The 15,951-nt window shown below is 39.9% G+C and overlaps 2 protein-coding genes across 3 annotated transcripts in view; both read right to left on the reverse strand.

Moving 5' to 3' along the window:
* The window catches only part of svild (supervillin d), a 49,210-nt gene extending 48,438 nt beyond the window's left edge, over positions 1-772 (reverse strand). The window contains exon 1 of one of the 2 annotated variants that reach the window (XM_006807533.2): positions 636-772. The gene's annotated coding sequence lies outside the window, so the exon portion shown is untranslated. Of the gene's footprint in view, positions 1-394 lie in introns of both variants that reach the window. The other variant, XM_087844643.1, reaches the window with a different exon arrangement.
* Positions 773-3,222: 2,450 nt separating this feature from the next.
* LOC102779901 (glycylpeptide N-tetradecanoyltransferase 2-like) lies at positions 3,223-9,198 on the reverse strand. The gene is made up of 12 exons (XM_006807534.3): positions 9,151-9,198; positions 8,935-9,043; positions 8,580-8,724; positions 6,961-7,079; positions 6,703-6,794; positions 5,996-6,112; positions 5,691-5,861; positions 5,366-5,474; positions 5,082-5,252; positions 4,768-4,935; positions 4,254-4,391; positions 3,223-3,540 (listed from the first exon to the last, which is right to left on the reverse strand). The coding sequence occupies exons 1-12, from the start codon at positions 9,165-9,167 to the stop codon at positions 3,517-3,519; spliced, it is 1,380 nt and encodes a 459-aa protein (XP_006807597.2). The 5' UTR covers positions 9,168-9,198; the 3' UTR covers positions 3,223-3,516.
* Positions 9,199-15,951: the final 6,753 nt, after the last annotated feature.

Raw genomic sequence — 15,951 nt, forward strand, 5'->3', positions numbered from 1 at the left:
ACAAGCCGGTAGTAGGCGTATTCAAGTGCAATATTAACCAGAAAGGTTTAAACTGGTGTTATAAAAAGCAACATTTTACTCACACTGAGTAAAATACGAAGCTAAACATGAAAAAGGCGATGACAGCCGATTTACAATGAGTGTTTCGACCCAATGCATGCATCATATCCTTGTGCGCAACATTTTTTTTTTCCATATACAAAAATGCACGACTATCAGAGATGAGCATTTCCTCAAACAGCCATTAAATGCTTCAAATTGTTCACAGGAAGTGCACAGTTTGTGCTAATGCCTTCAAACATCCAGCGTGACAGCACCGGAGTTAGTTACACCATAACAACACGGTCATTACAAAAAAGGGGGGAAAAAATAACCCCCTAACTTGTAAACATACCTGCGACCCACCGTGGAGGTCTCCTTACGCGCCAGCAAACAACCACATACACGCCGAGATATTAAAGAGACCCTCTGTGATACAGCTGTTCAAACACTCGCTCTGTTTTGGAAAGTTTGGTGGTAGCACTAACGTTAACCTGAGCACGTAGTTCAAGCCGTCAGATAGCGTTTCACCGGCAAGAGCGAGTCCTCCACGACAGACGGCATGAAAGCAAAGTGAGCAATGAGTCAGCACTTGCCTTCTTCAGAAGACAGATAGGCTCTCCATACCACCCTTCACCGAAACTGAGGGGTCAGCACGGCGGAGTCCTGCCTGGTCAGTATGCAGAGAGAGAAAAAGCTGTGATAGCCGCTACTGGAAGCAGGTCGAGTGGCTTCAAACTTAAAATGCTATCTCTTCTCTGATTGGTTGGAACCAAACGGCGGTGCGTTCGCGTCTTTCCAGTAAACGCCCCTTTTCCTAGCTGTAATGTATAAATTACGACTGTGTGTGGGTGTGTGTGTGTGTGTGTGTACAGTAAGAAAATAAAAGTAATTATATACCAAGAAGTTAAATTTAGTAAATGCCAAAAGCTTTACATGACTACATTATGTGTATTCCTTATTGGGGCATTTCTTGTTTGTGCTGCTTGATACACCGCATTGTACCGCACTGATTAAAATAAAAACAACCATTGAGCCAGTGGCAAAGTCTATGATCTGTTAGTGAGGGACTGAAAGCTTTAACACTATTTATCGATCCATAAACTAAAAAATGGGGGGGGGGGGGTATACAAACCCAACACTTTAAAAACACACTCTCCCCTCTTTCTCTTTGTGTGTCACTGTCCCTGCTTCTTATATGTTACAGATTTTCTTACACATGCAACCACATAATGCAAAGCAGGTGAGTTCTATATCTGGCACTTTGGTTGCTCATTAAGCGAAGGCCCGCTTTGATATATTGCAGCGCACCCTGCTGTTCATTGATAGGCCCTGTAGGAACAGCATTGTGAAATAGTCTTGAGCCAACCCTTCATTTCTTTATATTTTGCAAGGAAAATGAGAAATAGGTGCAAAAACATGTACAAATACACATCGTAATACAGCATCTAAGGCAACAACTTGAAAACCAGAATTTGGAATGAACACCTTTATTCTAACCACACACCGAACTATCATAGGCAACTTTTCATTTGGATTGAGCACGTAAGACCTTTTGCCCCTGATTTTCAGTGCAGTTATCATGTAATGTGCAATATCTTAGCTTTTTCTTCCTGTTTCTCTTTCTTAAGACTGGCTTCTTGACAGCCATCCTTCCACTGAGACCATTTCTGATGAGATTTCAGTGAATAGTTGACTGAACAGCTGCAGAGCCAGATGCATCTCTCAGGTCCTGTGTCAGGTCTTTCCTGGATTTTTTCCCTCTTTCTTAAGGAAATGTAGGTTTATAAGGCCTGCAGTTTCTTCCTTTGTCCTCCATTTGTCCGGTTTATGCCAAGTTTACAGCTAACAGCGCTTTGACCTTGTTGGCGCAAAATTTTGCATTTTTCATAGATTCAACTAAAGAACTGGGAACAAATAATGTGTTTTGCAACAGGCTCCTAGTAGCAAAGTGCCTGAAGACACAATTTAAAATAAGGTCTTTGCTAAGTTGTTTTGTGCAGACACAACTGTGGTTTGTCCCTTGAGTTAGGTATGTCTTCATGCTTAAATGATTCATAGGTTGGAGTTACAAGGCTTAGCAAACAAACAGAAAGCAAGAACAAAAAATTCAGTTCCTTCATTCAAGGCCACCTGAGCAGTAGTTCTCAAGTAAAGGCACAAAATATTTTAAAAAATGAGGGAATGCTTAAAACCTATGTACAATGAACAGCTTTTACACTGTACTGCATTCAGGAGAGAAAGTAAAACAAAAATTTAATATGTGTAATTTGCCTTTTTTTCATCAAACTTAACAAACAGGTTACAAACAGGTTATTCTGAAGCAATGCGGTCAGCTCTTGATTTCCAGAATGTCTAAGATGTAGAAAAAAACAAAACTTCATGCTGTGTGATAGATACGGATTTATAGATTGTGAGAGCATTGTTCACTTTACAGCATTTTCCTTTGGTTTCTTTGCTGACTGTTAGCCCTACAGAGAAAAAAACCCAGAAATGCTCATTATTGTTTCACTTTCACACTTCTGGAACAAATCATGCCTAGTTGAGATTTAACTTGAATGGCTTCATTCCTGTCATGGTGTACTTGGAAACTAAAAGGGAATAGCAAGAGCAGATAAGAAGACAGACTGGTTTATGTGCGTGTGTGTGTACTGTGTTTACATATCTTTGTGGGGACCAAAAATTGGAAATTTACTGATCTTGTCGGGACCAACAGCCCTTATGGGGCCAAAGTCCACGTCCCCATGAGTTTGAAAGTATTTTTGAGACTCAAAATGTGGTTTTAGTGTCAGTGTTACAAATAGGTTATGGTTAGGGTAAGGATTAGGGTTAGGCATTCATTTTTTATGGTTAGGGTGTTAGGGTAAGTGGCTAGGGATATCATTATGTTAATTAGATGTCCCCACAAAGATATGAAAACATGACTGTGTGTGTGTGTGTGTGTGAGTGTGACTCTAATGCCTTTGTCTTCCAATCATGTTTTTGTGCTGGTTGCACTCTAACAAGAGTCATGCCATCACAGGTTATATGAGTTTCCTCTATTAGTCAGAGGCTAATAGACTAATAGACCCTTCTGCGAGTGCGCGCGCGCGCGCACACACACACACTATCACACACACACACACACACACACTATCACACACACACACACACACACACACACACACACTGGTGTTAGGATGTGCAGGGTCTATCTACTGAACAGCACAAATTCTCCATTACGTCAAAAACAATTTGTCCCTGTTACTAAAAAACTGGACCCAATGAATAACTGCCATACAAATCAGAAATGCATCTAGAAATTTAATTCAGCCTTTATTCTTCTTCTTCATTTTTTGAAAACATGTGTTTTGCAGTTTTCCCCCCCAAAACCCCAAATTCCCCTTTGCTGATACTGATGCAGTTTGACGTCCAGTCTCCTGAAAGTCCTTTCACTTGCTTCACCGCTCTGCCACTCTGCCCTCTTCCAGTAGAAGGTCAGTTTGGGAACACAAGGCCAACCTGTGAAGCACACGTCCATTATATGAATTACTGATGAGTAACAGTTATCAAGGACAGGAGACACCTACACTGAACCTTACAGGATGGACTCGCAAACATTTTTAAGCAGTTTCTGACATTACCATTTTATTTATTTACTTTTTATACCTGACATGCTGTCAACTCAATGTAGCAACTTGTCAAACACAAAGTATTCACATCAAGAATCATACTTCCATTTATTGTCTATTTTAATCTAAATGGGTTATACTTTATAAAATAAACATCATGTTATAATAAACCTGTCTTGAAACTTGATTTGAGGCCATGAACTAATTCAGAAAGTATACAACAAGGTGTTAAATCAAGTGAGACGTAGCATCATTTTCTCGTTGTCCTCACTATAATCTTAGTCGTCTAAAAAATGTGCATTTAAGGCATTTGCAAGCACAGGAATCCATTGGATCCTGTTAAAAACTATGTATACCCAATGATTAAATAGCATTTGGAACTACTTTGAGCAGCAATAACCTGCAGTAGTGGTTTTCTCCACATCACCGTGGAGGACTTCTGTCCCACTTTTCTTTACAGTCGATGCACTGAACCCACAATCTGACCCAAAACACAACTCATCATTGCTTTGATTAGACAATAAAGTGGTGGACCATTGCATGTAAATGTAAAGAATGACAGTAATAGCTCTTAACTGATTGCAACATTAATGCACTGAATACCTTGTCTGGGCTCATATTAGGACACATCCAGTTGTACAAGTAGTAATGAACACTCTGGTCACTGACACTGAACTTGAGCTTCTCCAGGAAACTCTTGTTGTCCATCACATCGATGGCAGAGAAGACGTCAAAACCTTTCTGTTAGCGAGGGGATAAAAAACAATAACGTGACCATTATATGCACAAAATCAATTATACACAGCTTTATAGCTTACAGCATATGAAGTGGAGTGACACATAATGGCACATTATTCAGTTTTTAGATGATAAATGGTTATATAAAGTGGTCATAGGTGTGAATGGGAGTGTGAATAGTTAGCCCTGGAACACACTAGCAACCTATCTAGGCATTACTCAACCTTTTGCCCTACGACAGCTGGGATAGGCTCCAACCCCCCACCCAACCAGAGACCAGAGACTAGGGTAACGAATATGAGGATGTACTTTGGCCTCTGTAAAGGATCCCTGGCTCCCATGCTTCATGTGAACTAAGTTTTTACAGTGACACACTCACAGACTTTGCCAGGACCAGGGTGTCCTCCATCAGGTCGACCAGCTTCGATCTAGTAGAGACAACATAAAGGAGGCGAGCTCCTCTGAGGCTTGTGTGGACCGGGTGATTCAGCACTCTCGAGGAGAAGCTATAGAAACTCACTATATCTGTCAGAGCACCATTATCACTCTGTGTGGGAGGAGAGGAGGCAAATACACTTTTAATGACTACAGCATAATATCATTTTAAATTCCTCCCAAAAAAGAAGCCCAGCGAAAAACTTTTTTTTCCCCTTCTTTGATATAATTTAAATTAGAAATACAGTGAGGTCAGACCTCGACCACATAGGTGTCGATCACATTCTCCCTCGGCAGAGACAGATGCTCTACATCTTGCACGGATAAGATGGGGCTGAGGTGAAACTTGCAGAAGTTTGTCTGGAGTAGTGAACGTATCCCCGGGATATCTTCTCTGGTCATAGAGCGCAGACCTTGCACTTTTGTCACCTTGGAAATAATTCAAGCGAGGTGAATGAAAACAGGAGAAATGCTTTCGAGAAGTGCTGCAGTAGCAACATGCAGCAGTAAACTTTTGTCTCTAGATGGCGGCACAGACTAACCTCAGGTAAGCGGTTGAACTTCAGAGCTCTCTGCAGGTTCATGCTCTGTCTCAGTGCTGGGTGGTTGACCTCCATCATCTTACGAGGATTCAGTGGGCGATGCCAAAGTCTAAAAGGATTTATTTGACAGAGACATTCCTTCATAAATAAAACACGAAATGTAACCTAAGTGAAGCATACACAAACACCTAAATGTATAATTAGTTATTGTAGATAAAGGCGGAAGAGTCTGGCATCCATGGCAACGTGACAAAAACGTGCTGATTTTATTCCCTTTTGCACCGTGCCTTTAAATTGTGACTCAACTACGTGTGGCAGCTACTACCTGCAGGAGCTTATTGGTGTGGGCAGTACTATGCCAGTGGTGTAGACAGCCTGGCAGAGCCCCTGCTGGTTGACCCGTCTGGCGAGCTCTCGGATCAGCACTGGAGTCATTCGCTTGAGGCGGAGCTTCTTATGAACACACAGGAATTTGACCTGTACCACCCGCCTCTCCCTGCAGAAACATTTTGAGTCCCAGCTTTGAGATGTTCACGAGGAAATTGCCACGGTTACGTGCTCTGAATGCGGACATCACTCATCAGACTTCACACAAACACACATCTTTGCATATATTTATGAGCTACTCACATCTCATAAATGCGAACATCTGCAGGAACAGCAGCGATGAAGCCGACTAACTTCTTATTGGCGTCTACTCTCACACCGCAGTGCCAGTGAGCCACCCAGTTAGGAGGCTGTAGAGCCCTTAAGAGAAAACAAATAATGCTGTTTGCAGCACAACACTCATTTCATATAGACATAGTTCACTACACCCTGAAAAAAAAAGAAGAAAGAACTCAGCATGATGTGAATTCAGAGGCTGAATGAATGCAGCAGTTTTTTCAACCTCAGGGCCAAACACTTGTGCCAATTCCTGGAAAGATAGCGCTAATTATTCATTTCAAAGTAAATGTTATTATATTTTGATGCAAGTAGCCCCGAAGGTACTGCTTTATGGAGATCACAGCCAAAAAAACCCCAAACAAAAAAAACAAAACAGCAGTGACGACATTAAAGCAGAGGCTTGTTAAAGATATGATGTGTTAGGTCAGGTTGGGAAAAAAATGTCCTTTAAAGACATTTAGTGTTTTAATTCGGTGTAACGCAGAGGCTGAAAGCAAAGCACTGTGATTACACAGAGCAGAGTCCAGCTGTTAATCTGTAAAAATCTATGAAGTATGCCTGAGCCGTATGTGTGTGTATGTCTGTGTGTTTCTCTATTAGATAAGAGGTTTTAAAAGGTATTAATGCTAAAAAGTAGACATCAAAAGGCACTACATCTTTTTGGAGCTTACCACTGCAGATATTTCAGAGAGAAGTCAAATCTGGTCGTGTTATCATCTTCTTCCATGTAGTTCTCATTTAGTAGACTGCATAGTTCTTTCAACTGAAATGATGGAAAACCGCTGAATTGGATTCATTTTATTTTAAATAGCATTTGATTTTTCTGAGCCTGTACACTAAGAAGTTGGTCCTTTACTTCTGACATGCTAGAAAAAGACTGCCATATATTTTCTGTTATTGCATACAACAACCTACAATAAATAACTTACCACTGGAGGGCTGCTCAGGTCCAGAGTGTCCCAGGAGAAGCCCTGAGGTAGTGAGTAGGGCTCCTTCCGGATACTTGCCTCACTCTCTACTATTGGGCCATGAGTTGTAATGCTGTCACCTGAGGGCAGAGAAATAGACATGTCTGCATCGAATGACATTCAGATAACACTATTCTCAGGTCAAGTGAATGAAGCAGTGATGTACAAATGCACTTTTTATACTATCTACTATAAACTTACAATATATTTTCAAAAGGTCAACACAAAGTCAGTGTTTCAGGACTTCTTATCATATGTAAAAGCAAAAGGAAGGTCAGCTGAGCATAAAATAATATGCAACTGAGACAATTTAAAATTATATATATATATATATATATATATATATATATATATATATATATATATAATGAGAATGCAGTATCATACAGATGCCAGAAACAGTGGAAGAAAAGAAAAAAAACTGTTTTCCAGAAGAGGCCCTGTATCTTGCCGACTAACAATCCATATGTGTAGCTGTGATACGTTTTGCTGTAAAATGTAAAAATGCACCAATACAGTGCAAAAGATTACATATGAAATATTGACAGAATTGCAAAATTAAATATTCCTTACAGTGTTCTGACAAACTGAGAGGACCAAAACTACTTCTTACTTTGTATACAGACTTTAGTAAGCAGCCAGTCCAGGCTGTATGTAAAAGATAGACCCCCCCCCTTTATTGCTTATGGCTCCCTCCATCTTTGTATCTTTGTTTCAAATCCAGACCTCATGAGTGAAGGGTGGAACTTACTGAAAACCCCAAGGACTCTGCGCACTAATGCTGTAGTGAATAAAGTATAGCCAGATTGGACGAGCAAATAAGTCTTTGGCTGTTTTAAGATGGGTTTGGTGGTCATTCAAACATACACATTTTATATGTTAATTTGAAATAAACCGAAAGGAACTAAACCAGTATTACAATCAGATGTCACAACCACTGTACAGTTTACTGTGCTGGGCTAGAAACCATTAGCAAGGCTTCCTTCTGTATAGCCAGTTTCATTTACTTATAGCTCTGTTTTTGACTCAGCTATGGGCCATAATCTGAAAAATCAACATTCCAGTCTATTCAGTAAGGATTGAAACTACAAGTGTGACTGTGCACTCAACAAAAGACAGTCACTATACTTTCATGTACATGGAATTATTGTTTCCCTATTGAGTCCTTTGTAACTGGAGTTATTTTTGCAACCACGGGAGTTTCCTGTTGGTGAGCAAGACTCTGACTCCACTATGTCCTTAATTGTATATAGCCAGTTAGCTTACAGATTAGCATAGAAACTGGACACAGAAACAAGTAACCTAATCATATTGGGTTAGCTAAAGCTCCATAATTACCTTGATTATTAAACCACCTTTCTTATAATGCCTTGTTTGTCTAGTCTGCTAAAACCAAAGTTTATAAAGATTTTGCTATCTTTGGACACTTGGAGAAGCCTTTTTAAATTTTCTATTTGTGCTAAGCTAAGCTAACCCACAGTCGCCAGAATTATAGCAGACAGACGAAAGAAAAAGTTTAGTGTTTTTATTAGTGCTTTCTTTTTCAAGAGTATGTAGACTTTTTCTAAAAGACGGATTACCCAGTTTAGGGACAGGTTGCGTGTCCCAAAAGCAGTAGGTGTGTTTTTTGGCCTGCTGCAAGGTCTTTGGCAGACCTGGCTCCAAGGAGAAGAGGTGAAGGGCTCTTTGGATCTCCTGCTGCTTGTTCTCTGGCAAAGCATCCAGCTAGTACAGAACAGGACATTGAAAGGACAGGTCATTGTGCAAATATCCCACCTAAGGAAGTAAAAGTTTGACCGTCAAAAAGAAAAGAAAAATCAGCTACAGCTAGAATACAAATGCACTGAAAACGAAATGTTTCCAGCAGCCAAATATTCATAGTCCACAAACAAAACATATTGAATATCACAGCCAACCATGCACAAAAAAACAAACCATGGCGAATGGGTCTCTTGGCCCCTGTGGTCTCCAGGCATCGTCCCCCTTTTTCTTCTTTTTGCTCTTCTTAAAGCTGCCATTCTTGTCATCTGGCAGCTTCTCATCACTGAAAGACATTTTTAATGCACTAAAGTTCCCGTATATTCCTCTGTACTCAATACTGAAACTTTAGATTTTCAGTTAATGGAAAACAGAATTTATTGCTGTACTTACTACTTTGACTCAGCCATTGTAAGCAAGTGTGACTCCCTTAAGCTGAGGGTGACTGGTGGTGTTTTGTGGTTTTTTCATCTCTTATCTCTGCAAGCAGTGAGGGGAGGAGGGCGGACGCCTCAGTTACCCAACCCAGCTCCCACCCAGTGGATAGATAACCGAAAACAATACGGACAATTACATATGACTTCTCACGGTCTTCATATGTCAGACTGCTGCTAAATAGAGTTCTCTGGTAGATTAAAGCTTATAGCAGTTTGATCCAGGTAGAGGTTTTAATTGGTTGGGGCTGTCTAATTGCAGAGTTCCCATACAGGCGCCCTTTTAAAATTCAGCACTTTTATAGAACTTTATATCTCCTGTGGACTTGACAATCTTTGTGCTTTTTCAGCACAATGTAAGAAAACACGGCTAATTTGACCATATAATCTCACTGAGGATTTTTCTGCACACAAGCAAATGATAGCGATTGAATTCAAATATTACCAAAATAGTAACATCAGTTTACAGTTTAAAGTACTAGGGAGTAATAAGAGCTCAATGTGGCTGAAATACATTCACTTGCCAATTAATTAGGTACACCTGTTGGACTGCTTGTAACTCAAATGTCTGTCAGCCAATCAAATGGATGCAACTTAGTGCATCTAGGCCTGCAAGCATAATCTCAATGACCTGTTGAAGTCTAAACTGAGCATCAGCATGGGGAAGAAAGGTCGTTGAAGTGAATAACTAGTGAGCGGCAGTTCTTTTGTTGATGCCGGAGGTCCAGACCAGACTCCTTTGCGCTGATAGGAAGGCAGCAGTTACTCAAATAACCACTTGTTACAACCAAGGTCTGCAGAAGATTGTCTTTGAATGCACAGCACATCCAACCTCGATGCAGATGAGCTGCACCAGCAAAAGAGCAGATGTCAAATGTGTATCTGAATAATCTGCAGCAAATGTGTGAAGCTATCATGTCAACATGGACCGAAATCTATGTTTATGAATCTTGTTAAATATGTGCCAGGAAGAATTAAGGCACTTTTGAAGGTGTCCAAACCAGTACTAACAAGGTGTACCTAATAAAGTAACCAGTGAATGTACATATTCTGTCTTCCAGTTTAGAGTAGAGACTCTATGGAATTAACTTGATTATCAAAAATTGTTTATAATTGTTTATCAGAATAAAAATGTCCTTAAATGAAAGGAAGTGTTGTGGTAATGAATGTTATTGTTGTTGTTATTGAGTTTTTACCTTATAAGAAAAAGTGCTTTGAGGCATCTGTTGTTGTGATTTGGCGCTCTGTAAATAAAACTGAATTGAATGAAACTGAATAAAACACAAATCCTGGCATAGGAACAGTTTCTGGGATGAATAAGCAAACTTTTATATAATCATCCATGCAGCCTATTGATCAAGGCTGACAGAACAATTTCCAATAATGATAATATCACAATATCTACAGATTTATTTTAATTAATAAGAAATTTTTTTTAAGGCTATCGTCAGATTCATCTAGAACTCTGTGTTTTTTCGTAGCCAACACAAGACTTCACAGGTATATTTATAATATTATCCTACTGTGTGTATTATTGACACATCATTAATATTTAATTTAGAAATGCCACAATGTTCATCAACACACACATCAAGAGATCTGTGCTCTGCATATAAGATCAGCAGAGAACAAAATATTAAGGCACCGATTGCTCTAATGCAGGAAAGATGAAGAGCTATTCCTTTTTTCTTTAAAGAGAAGGGAAGTCTTAATTGTTTTGTAAGAGAGCAGAAAAAGGGGTTTGTAACTTCAAAAAAGATTAATCTAATATGTCATTCTTACACTTTAGTTTTTTAAATAAATAAAAGATCAAATAGTTACATAAAATTATGGCTTTTGTTCATGTCATAGTGCATGAACAATGCAGTCCATCAGCAGCTGCAGACTTCTCAAAGAGCTGTTATACTCTTTATTATGCAGCTCTGTATGTGAAAACACAGAGTGGCTGGAATAACATTTTGCTATGCCTGGAAAGGATTAATAATTTGGGGACAACTTGCTTTTTTATTGAATAAAATACAAAGCTCAGAACTTCTCCCCCGCTACAGTAATTTCGGCAAAATCCCTTAAGGGGAATAACAGTTTGTTGACTGCAAAATGTGTTATGACACAAATATTTGTGCTCTCTGGTCTTAAGTTTAGGCGTTTTCTTTTTGTTTCATAAGAGCTGATCTCCAGTTAGATTCAAACTAATCAGCTGCTTTTGGCCATGCTTTCTCCCTGCTGCCACTTTTGCTAATAATAATGATAATTCTGACATCTCTTACATTGTGCATGACAAATATTCTCTTCCGTTATACCCCAGGGGAGGTTTATTGCGGTCCCTGAGGAGTTTGTTGCATACTTTCTTGGATTCGTCTTGCGTGCATCCTCCGGAGTACTGAGCTCAATTCATCTGCATAACGATTTGTGCTATAAATGGTCCACTCCGCTTTGATCCGAGTATTTTTTAACCAAAATATACATGTAAAATAGATGCAGCCTGTATCTTTTATTTATTTTATTTTTTTAAATGTGCACCCTGGAGCTATTTTTGTCTATACTTCTTGGTTCTGCTGTGTTATTATCCTGCCACTCAAAGCTAAATGCCAACAGAAGGATGCTCGGAACACCTGTCATCTTTCAGGGTGAGGCAGTGGAGTTACCTCAGACAAAACTTCTGATGTGACAACAAGGAGACAGCAGGCAAGAGTGGGCACTGGAGCATGCTCATCTTGAGTTTCAGGTGCGTTAACATAATGTAACACTCCACAATTACAAATTACTCAAGGCCACTGCGCTGCAGCTGCAAAACATGGTAGAGACAGCTGGTGGTAACTGGTGGCACAGCTAGCTCAGCTGCGCAACCTGAAGGCGCCAGTGGAAAGGGAGGAAGACAAGCTGATGACATTTCCAACTGATAGCCACACAATGAATTTCTAGTGAGCTGAAACAGCTTTTTAATAATTTTTATATTTATGTTCATCTTCATACTAGCATACTTTTTTCTAGTTGAATCCCATTTCTCTTATAAAGCTGAAGTTTCCCCCAGAAGACATTAAAATTTAATCTTCTAACGGTGTCGTAGTCCTGTCTGAAGGACTCTGAAGGGGTACACCCACACGCGGAAAACAATTTACCAGTTATGACAAGAATAGGTAAAGCTCGATGAACTAATAAATAGAATGTGTCTGTGATGATTTCTGTCATAAACTGACATCAGATGCATTTGCCGGTACATTTGCCAGTGCAGTTTCTTGCTCAAGATGATAGTGTTCAAAATCAGCATGTGCCTAGTGACCATCGAGTGATATTATGAAGCCAGCATGAAAAGGATAAGATTTGCAGTTAGATAAAACTGGAATGTTCAGCCCCACACCATCATATTCATGAAAGGGAATATTAGGAAACAACTGATGAGGAGGCCAAGCTCCTGTGAGGCGGACCTGTTACAGTCTGCGGTGTTTCTTTATCTGTTTCATTTTCTGTGTTTTTACTGCATCTGGTAAGACAACAGCAAAATAAATCTCTTCATTGTCACTGATTGCGAATGATCTAATTAAATTTTGCCCATGTTTGTTTGGGTTTTTATGTTTTGTATGATGAAAGTACAGAGTAACATTTTTTTTTTTTTGGCAGTTTGGCTGAAAATCAGAATCAGAATCAGAATACTTTATTAATCCCGAAGGAAATTAGGGAAAAGTAAGACAAGCCAAGTTTCCCTGTTTAGGCTACACACACCCCATCCTGGATCCTGCGGTCCTTGAGGTAAGGTGGTCAGTGCCAGCTGTAGCTGTAACTCTTGACCTAAATGGTGGACACCCAAGCTAAATGGAGTCATAAATCTGCAGAAGGAGTCATATCAAGCTTAGTTAACCTGCAGAAAACGGCCTTGGAGCAATTCTGACAAACTGACATGTGACTCTGGAAGGGGAACCAATGCTCTGCTCACACGTGTACAGCAGGGATGAGGTGCTGTTGAATCCTGAGAATGAAGGTTAAGTACTTTGAGAATCTACTGGTGTGCCTTCTTAACTGAAGCACATTCTGGGGACAAAGGAGATGACAACGTCAGTGGTCGGTGAGGTTGCGGGCTCCTGGGTTGGACGAGATCTGTCCGAGGATCTGCTGTGGGGCTGTTGTGGTTGAGATATCTTTTCAACAGCGAGGAGGTCTAGAGGTTAAGCTATTGAAGAGGAGAGCGAGTCTGTTAGTCAAGCCTCGGATCCTCAGAGTTTTCCATCCTGGTGATGGAACAGCATACCAGCTCTTTATCCTCTCAAGGATATCTGAGTTTGCCCAGGCAGTCTACATGTGTTTAGTGGACCAGAAGAAGAGCTGCCCGTTTGTCAGATCTGTTGCTGGTGGGTGTTGGACTCTGCCAGCGCTGTCATTTGTCACCAATTCTGTTAATAATTTTTATGAAAAGAATTTCTATCTGCTGCGAAGTGGTGAAAGGAACCAATTGAGGTGGGATGGCCATCTGCATACGATAACTCCTTGACAATAAATAATAAAATTGTGTATACCCTAATGGGGGGAGACCCAGGACATTGTTGAAAGATTATGTCTATTGATTGGCTTGGAATACCTTGGTGTTTCCACAAAGGAGCAGAAAAGGAATTGATGGTCCAGCAGGAGTAGCATATTCTCAGTCTGCTGGTCATCTGGAATTGACCCGTCTAAATGCAGAGAGCTCTGTTGTCAGATAGAGACAGTGTACAAAGTTGGTGTTACAACCGATCAGTGGGTAGTCTTGTTGTTGTTGGTCTGTCACCCAGCAGAATTATAACATTCAAAAAGCTGAATTGAAACTGAGCATTAATAACAATGAAGACTGATCACTGCAGCCACTGTCAGTGCTTTTCAAATTGAATTTTCTGATCTTTGAATTTTTTTTTTCACAGTTCTCTGTGAACTTGACAACCAATCAGCATTCTGCAGATAGACAGTCAGGATTTTGAAAGACTCCGCAGGAGTGTGTCTGCAGCGGGTGCACATTTGCAGAACCATAAATTACACTTAAAAAGATGGCCAGGTCAAAGGGAGGTCTGATATCGCTGCTTAGACTGTTGCCCCCATGACCCGAACGCAGATGAGCAGCAGAAAACAGGTGGAATTTTCCAGACATAGAATGGCAGACCTGATCAAACATGACTGGGAAGTCATTCTGTTTCCAGTATTAAGTATCGAATTTTACAGAATGACTCCGTGTTTCTAGTTTTGCAATTAATTCCTGCAACACAATCCCAGAGATAAAAATGAAAAGCTTTATATTTACACTCTCTAGATGGCGCAAAAACACCTGCAGCCCATTACAACTGATAATAAACACAATGCAAGAGCAGGAAGGGTTTGCTTTCTACTCGGGGGATACGAGGATAACCTGCCAAAGGTATGTTTGCCGTGTGTGTGTGTATCTCTGAGTTCGACATTGTAGGTGTCGGTACCTGCACACACACACACACACACACACACACACACACACACACACACACACACACACACACACACACACACACACACACACACACACAAAGTCAGAACCATTACTAATCTGTAAATAGATCTGTATTGCTGTGATCTCTCTGCTGAACAAGATCCTCCTCTCTTTGCCTCGCTTTCTCTTCTTCTTCCCCATCTCCCTCGTCTGTCTCAGACTCTGTAACTCTGTTGTTTGCAAGTCTGGATGAATGAGCAACAATCTCAGCGTCTCCCTTTCTCTCTGCTGACTCTTGTCTTTCAGTTTCTCTTACTCACTGTCGCTCAGATTTATTTTTCAGCTTGTTGTTCTGCCCTCGTCTTATTCTCTCTCCCTCTCGCTTATGCATTTCTTTATCTCAGCTCAATTCTTTTTGTCAGCCGCGGCTGTCAAATGAATCATCACGATCTCCAGATATATCTTAGATATTTCTAAAAAAGTGCGCAGGAGTAATTACTCTATTAAATATCTGTTAATCTTTATTTCTGCATTCAGCCTAAATAATAACTGGACTGGCTTATCTGTGCTTTCTTATTTGTTCACTTGCCACTTTCTTTCTTTCTCTCTTTCCCATATGTGGTTCCCCCATTGTCATTTTGACAAGATAAAGATACAGACATGAAATTAATAGAAATTATTGGAGGTTTTTTAGACTTATTTGGACAAGAAAACATTTGATCCTCTTTGAAACAGTGCCTGTAGATAAAGGTGGGAGGTGGTAATTATCTTTAAACAAAAATATCAATAGATGAAACACTCTCAAACTCAGATGGTACTGCCTCCTTAAGGAAAAACAAATTGTTGTAGGTGTTTGGTATAATTGTCTACCAGCCTCTGATATCGGCTCACAGATATTTTGCATTATTTTTTCCCATTCCAAAGTTCACAGTCATCAGTGGTGTTTAAAGATTTTCTTGCATGCACTTTTTAAAGATGTCTGTTTAGTTATTTCACTTAATTGGACCATCTATTGTCATAATAACGCCCCATTACAGATTTCTTGACTTTAATCTCAGGAATGCTTTTTTTCCTTAAAATTTATTAGAATATTTCTTATAATATCACCCTTCTTCCTCAGCTCTGTAATTATTGTAATTTTTTAACTAAATATGTCTTTAATTCTGTGTTTTAACTGCACAGCCTTCTCTTTCTTCTTTCTGCTTTGTATTTAGTATCATCATTCTGTTGAACACTCCACTTCCATTTCAGATTCAACTTTTGGACAGATGGCCACACATTACCTTCAAATACTCTTTGATATGATGCAGAATAGAATATTTATAGTTGAATCAAGGACCG

This window comes from Neolamprologus brichardi, chromosome 8 (genome assembly GCF_056152115.1).
Source record: "Neolamprologus brichardi isolate AB-2024 chromosome 8, ASM5615211v1, whole genome shotgun sequence".
NCBI classification, from domain to species: Eukaryota; Metazoa; Chordata; class Actinopteri; order Cichliformes; family Cichlidae; genus Neolamprologus; species Neolamprologus brichardi.

Excerpts from the sequence above, each read along its gene's own strand:
- LOC102779901 (XM_006807534.3), bottom strand. Across the intron at positions 7,080-8,579 it reads GCAACCTGTCCCTAAACTGG|GTGACAGCATTACAACTCAT; the intron begins GTAATCCGTCTT and ends CTCTGCCCTCAG. Across the intron at positions 5,475-5,690 it reads ACACCAATAAGCTCCTGCAG|ACTTTGGCATCGCCCACTGA; the intron begins GTAGTAGCTGCC and ends AAATCCTTTTAG.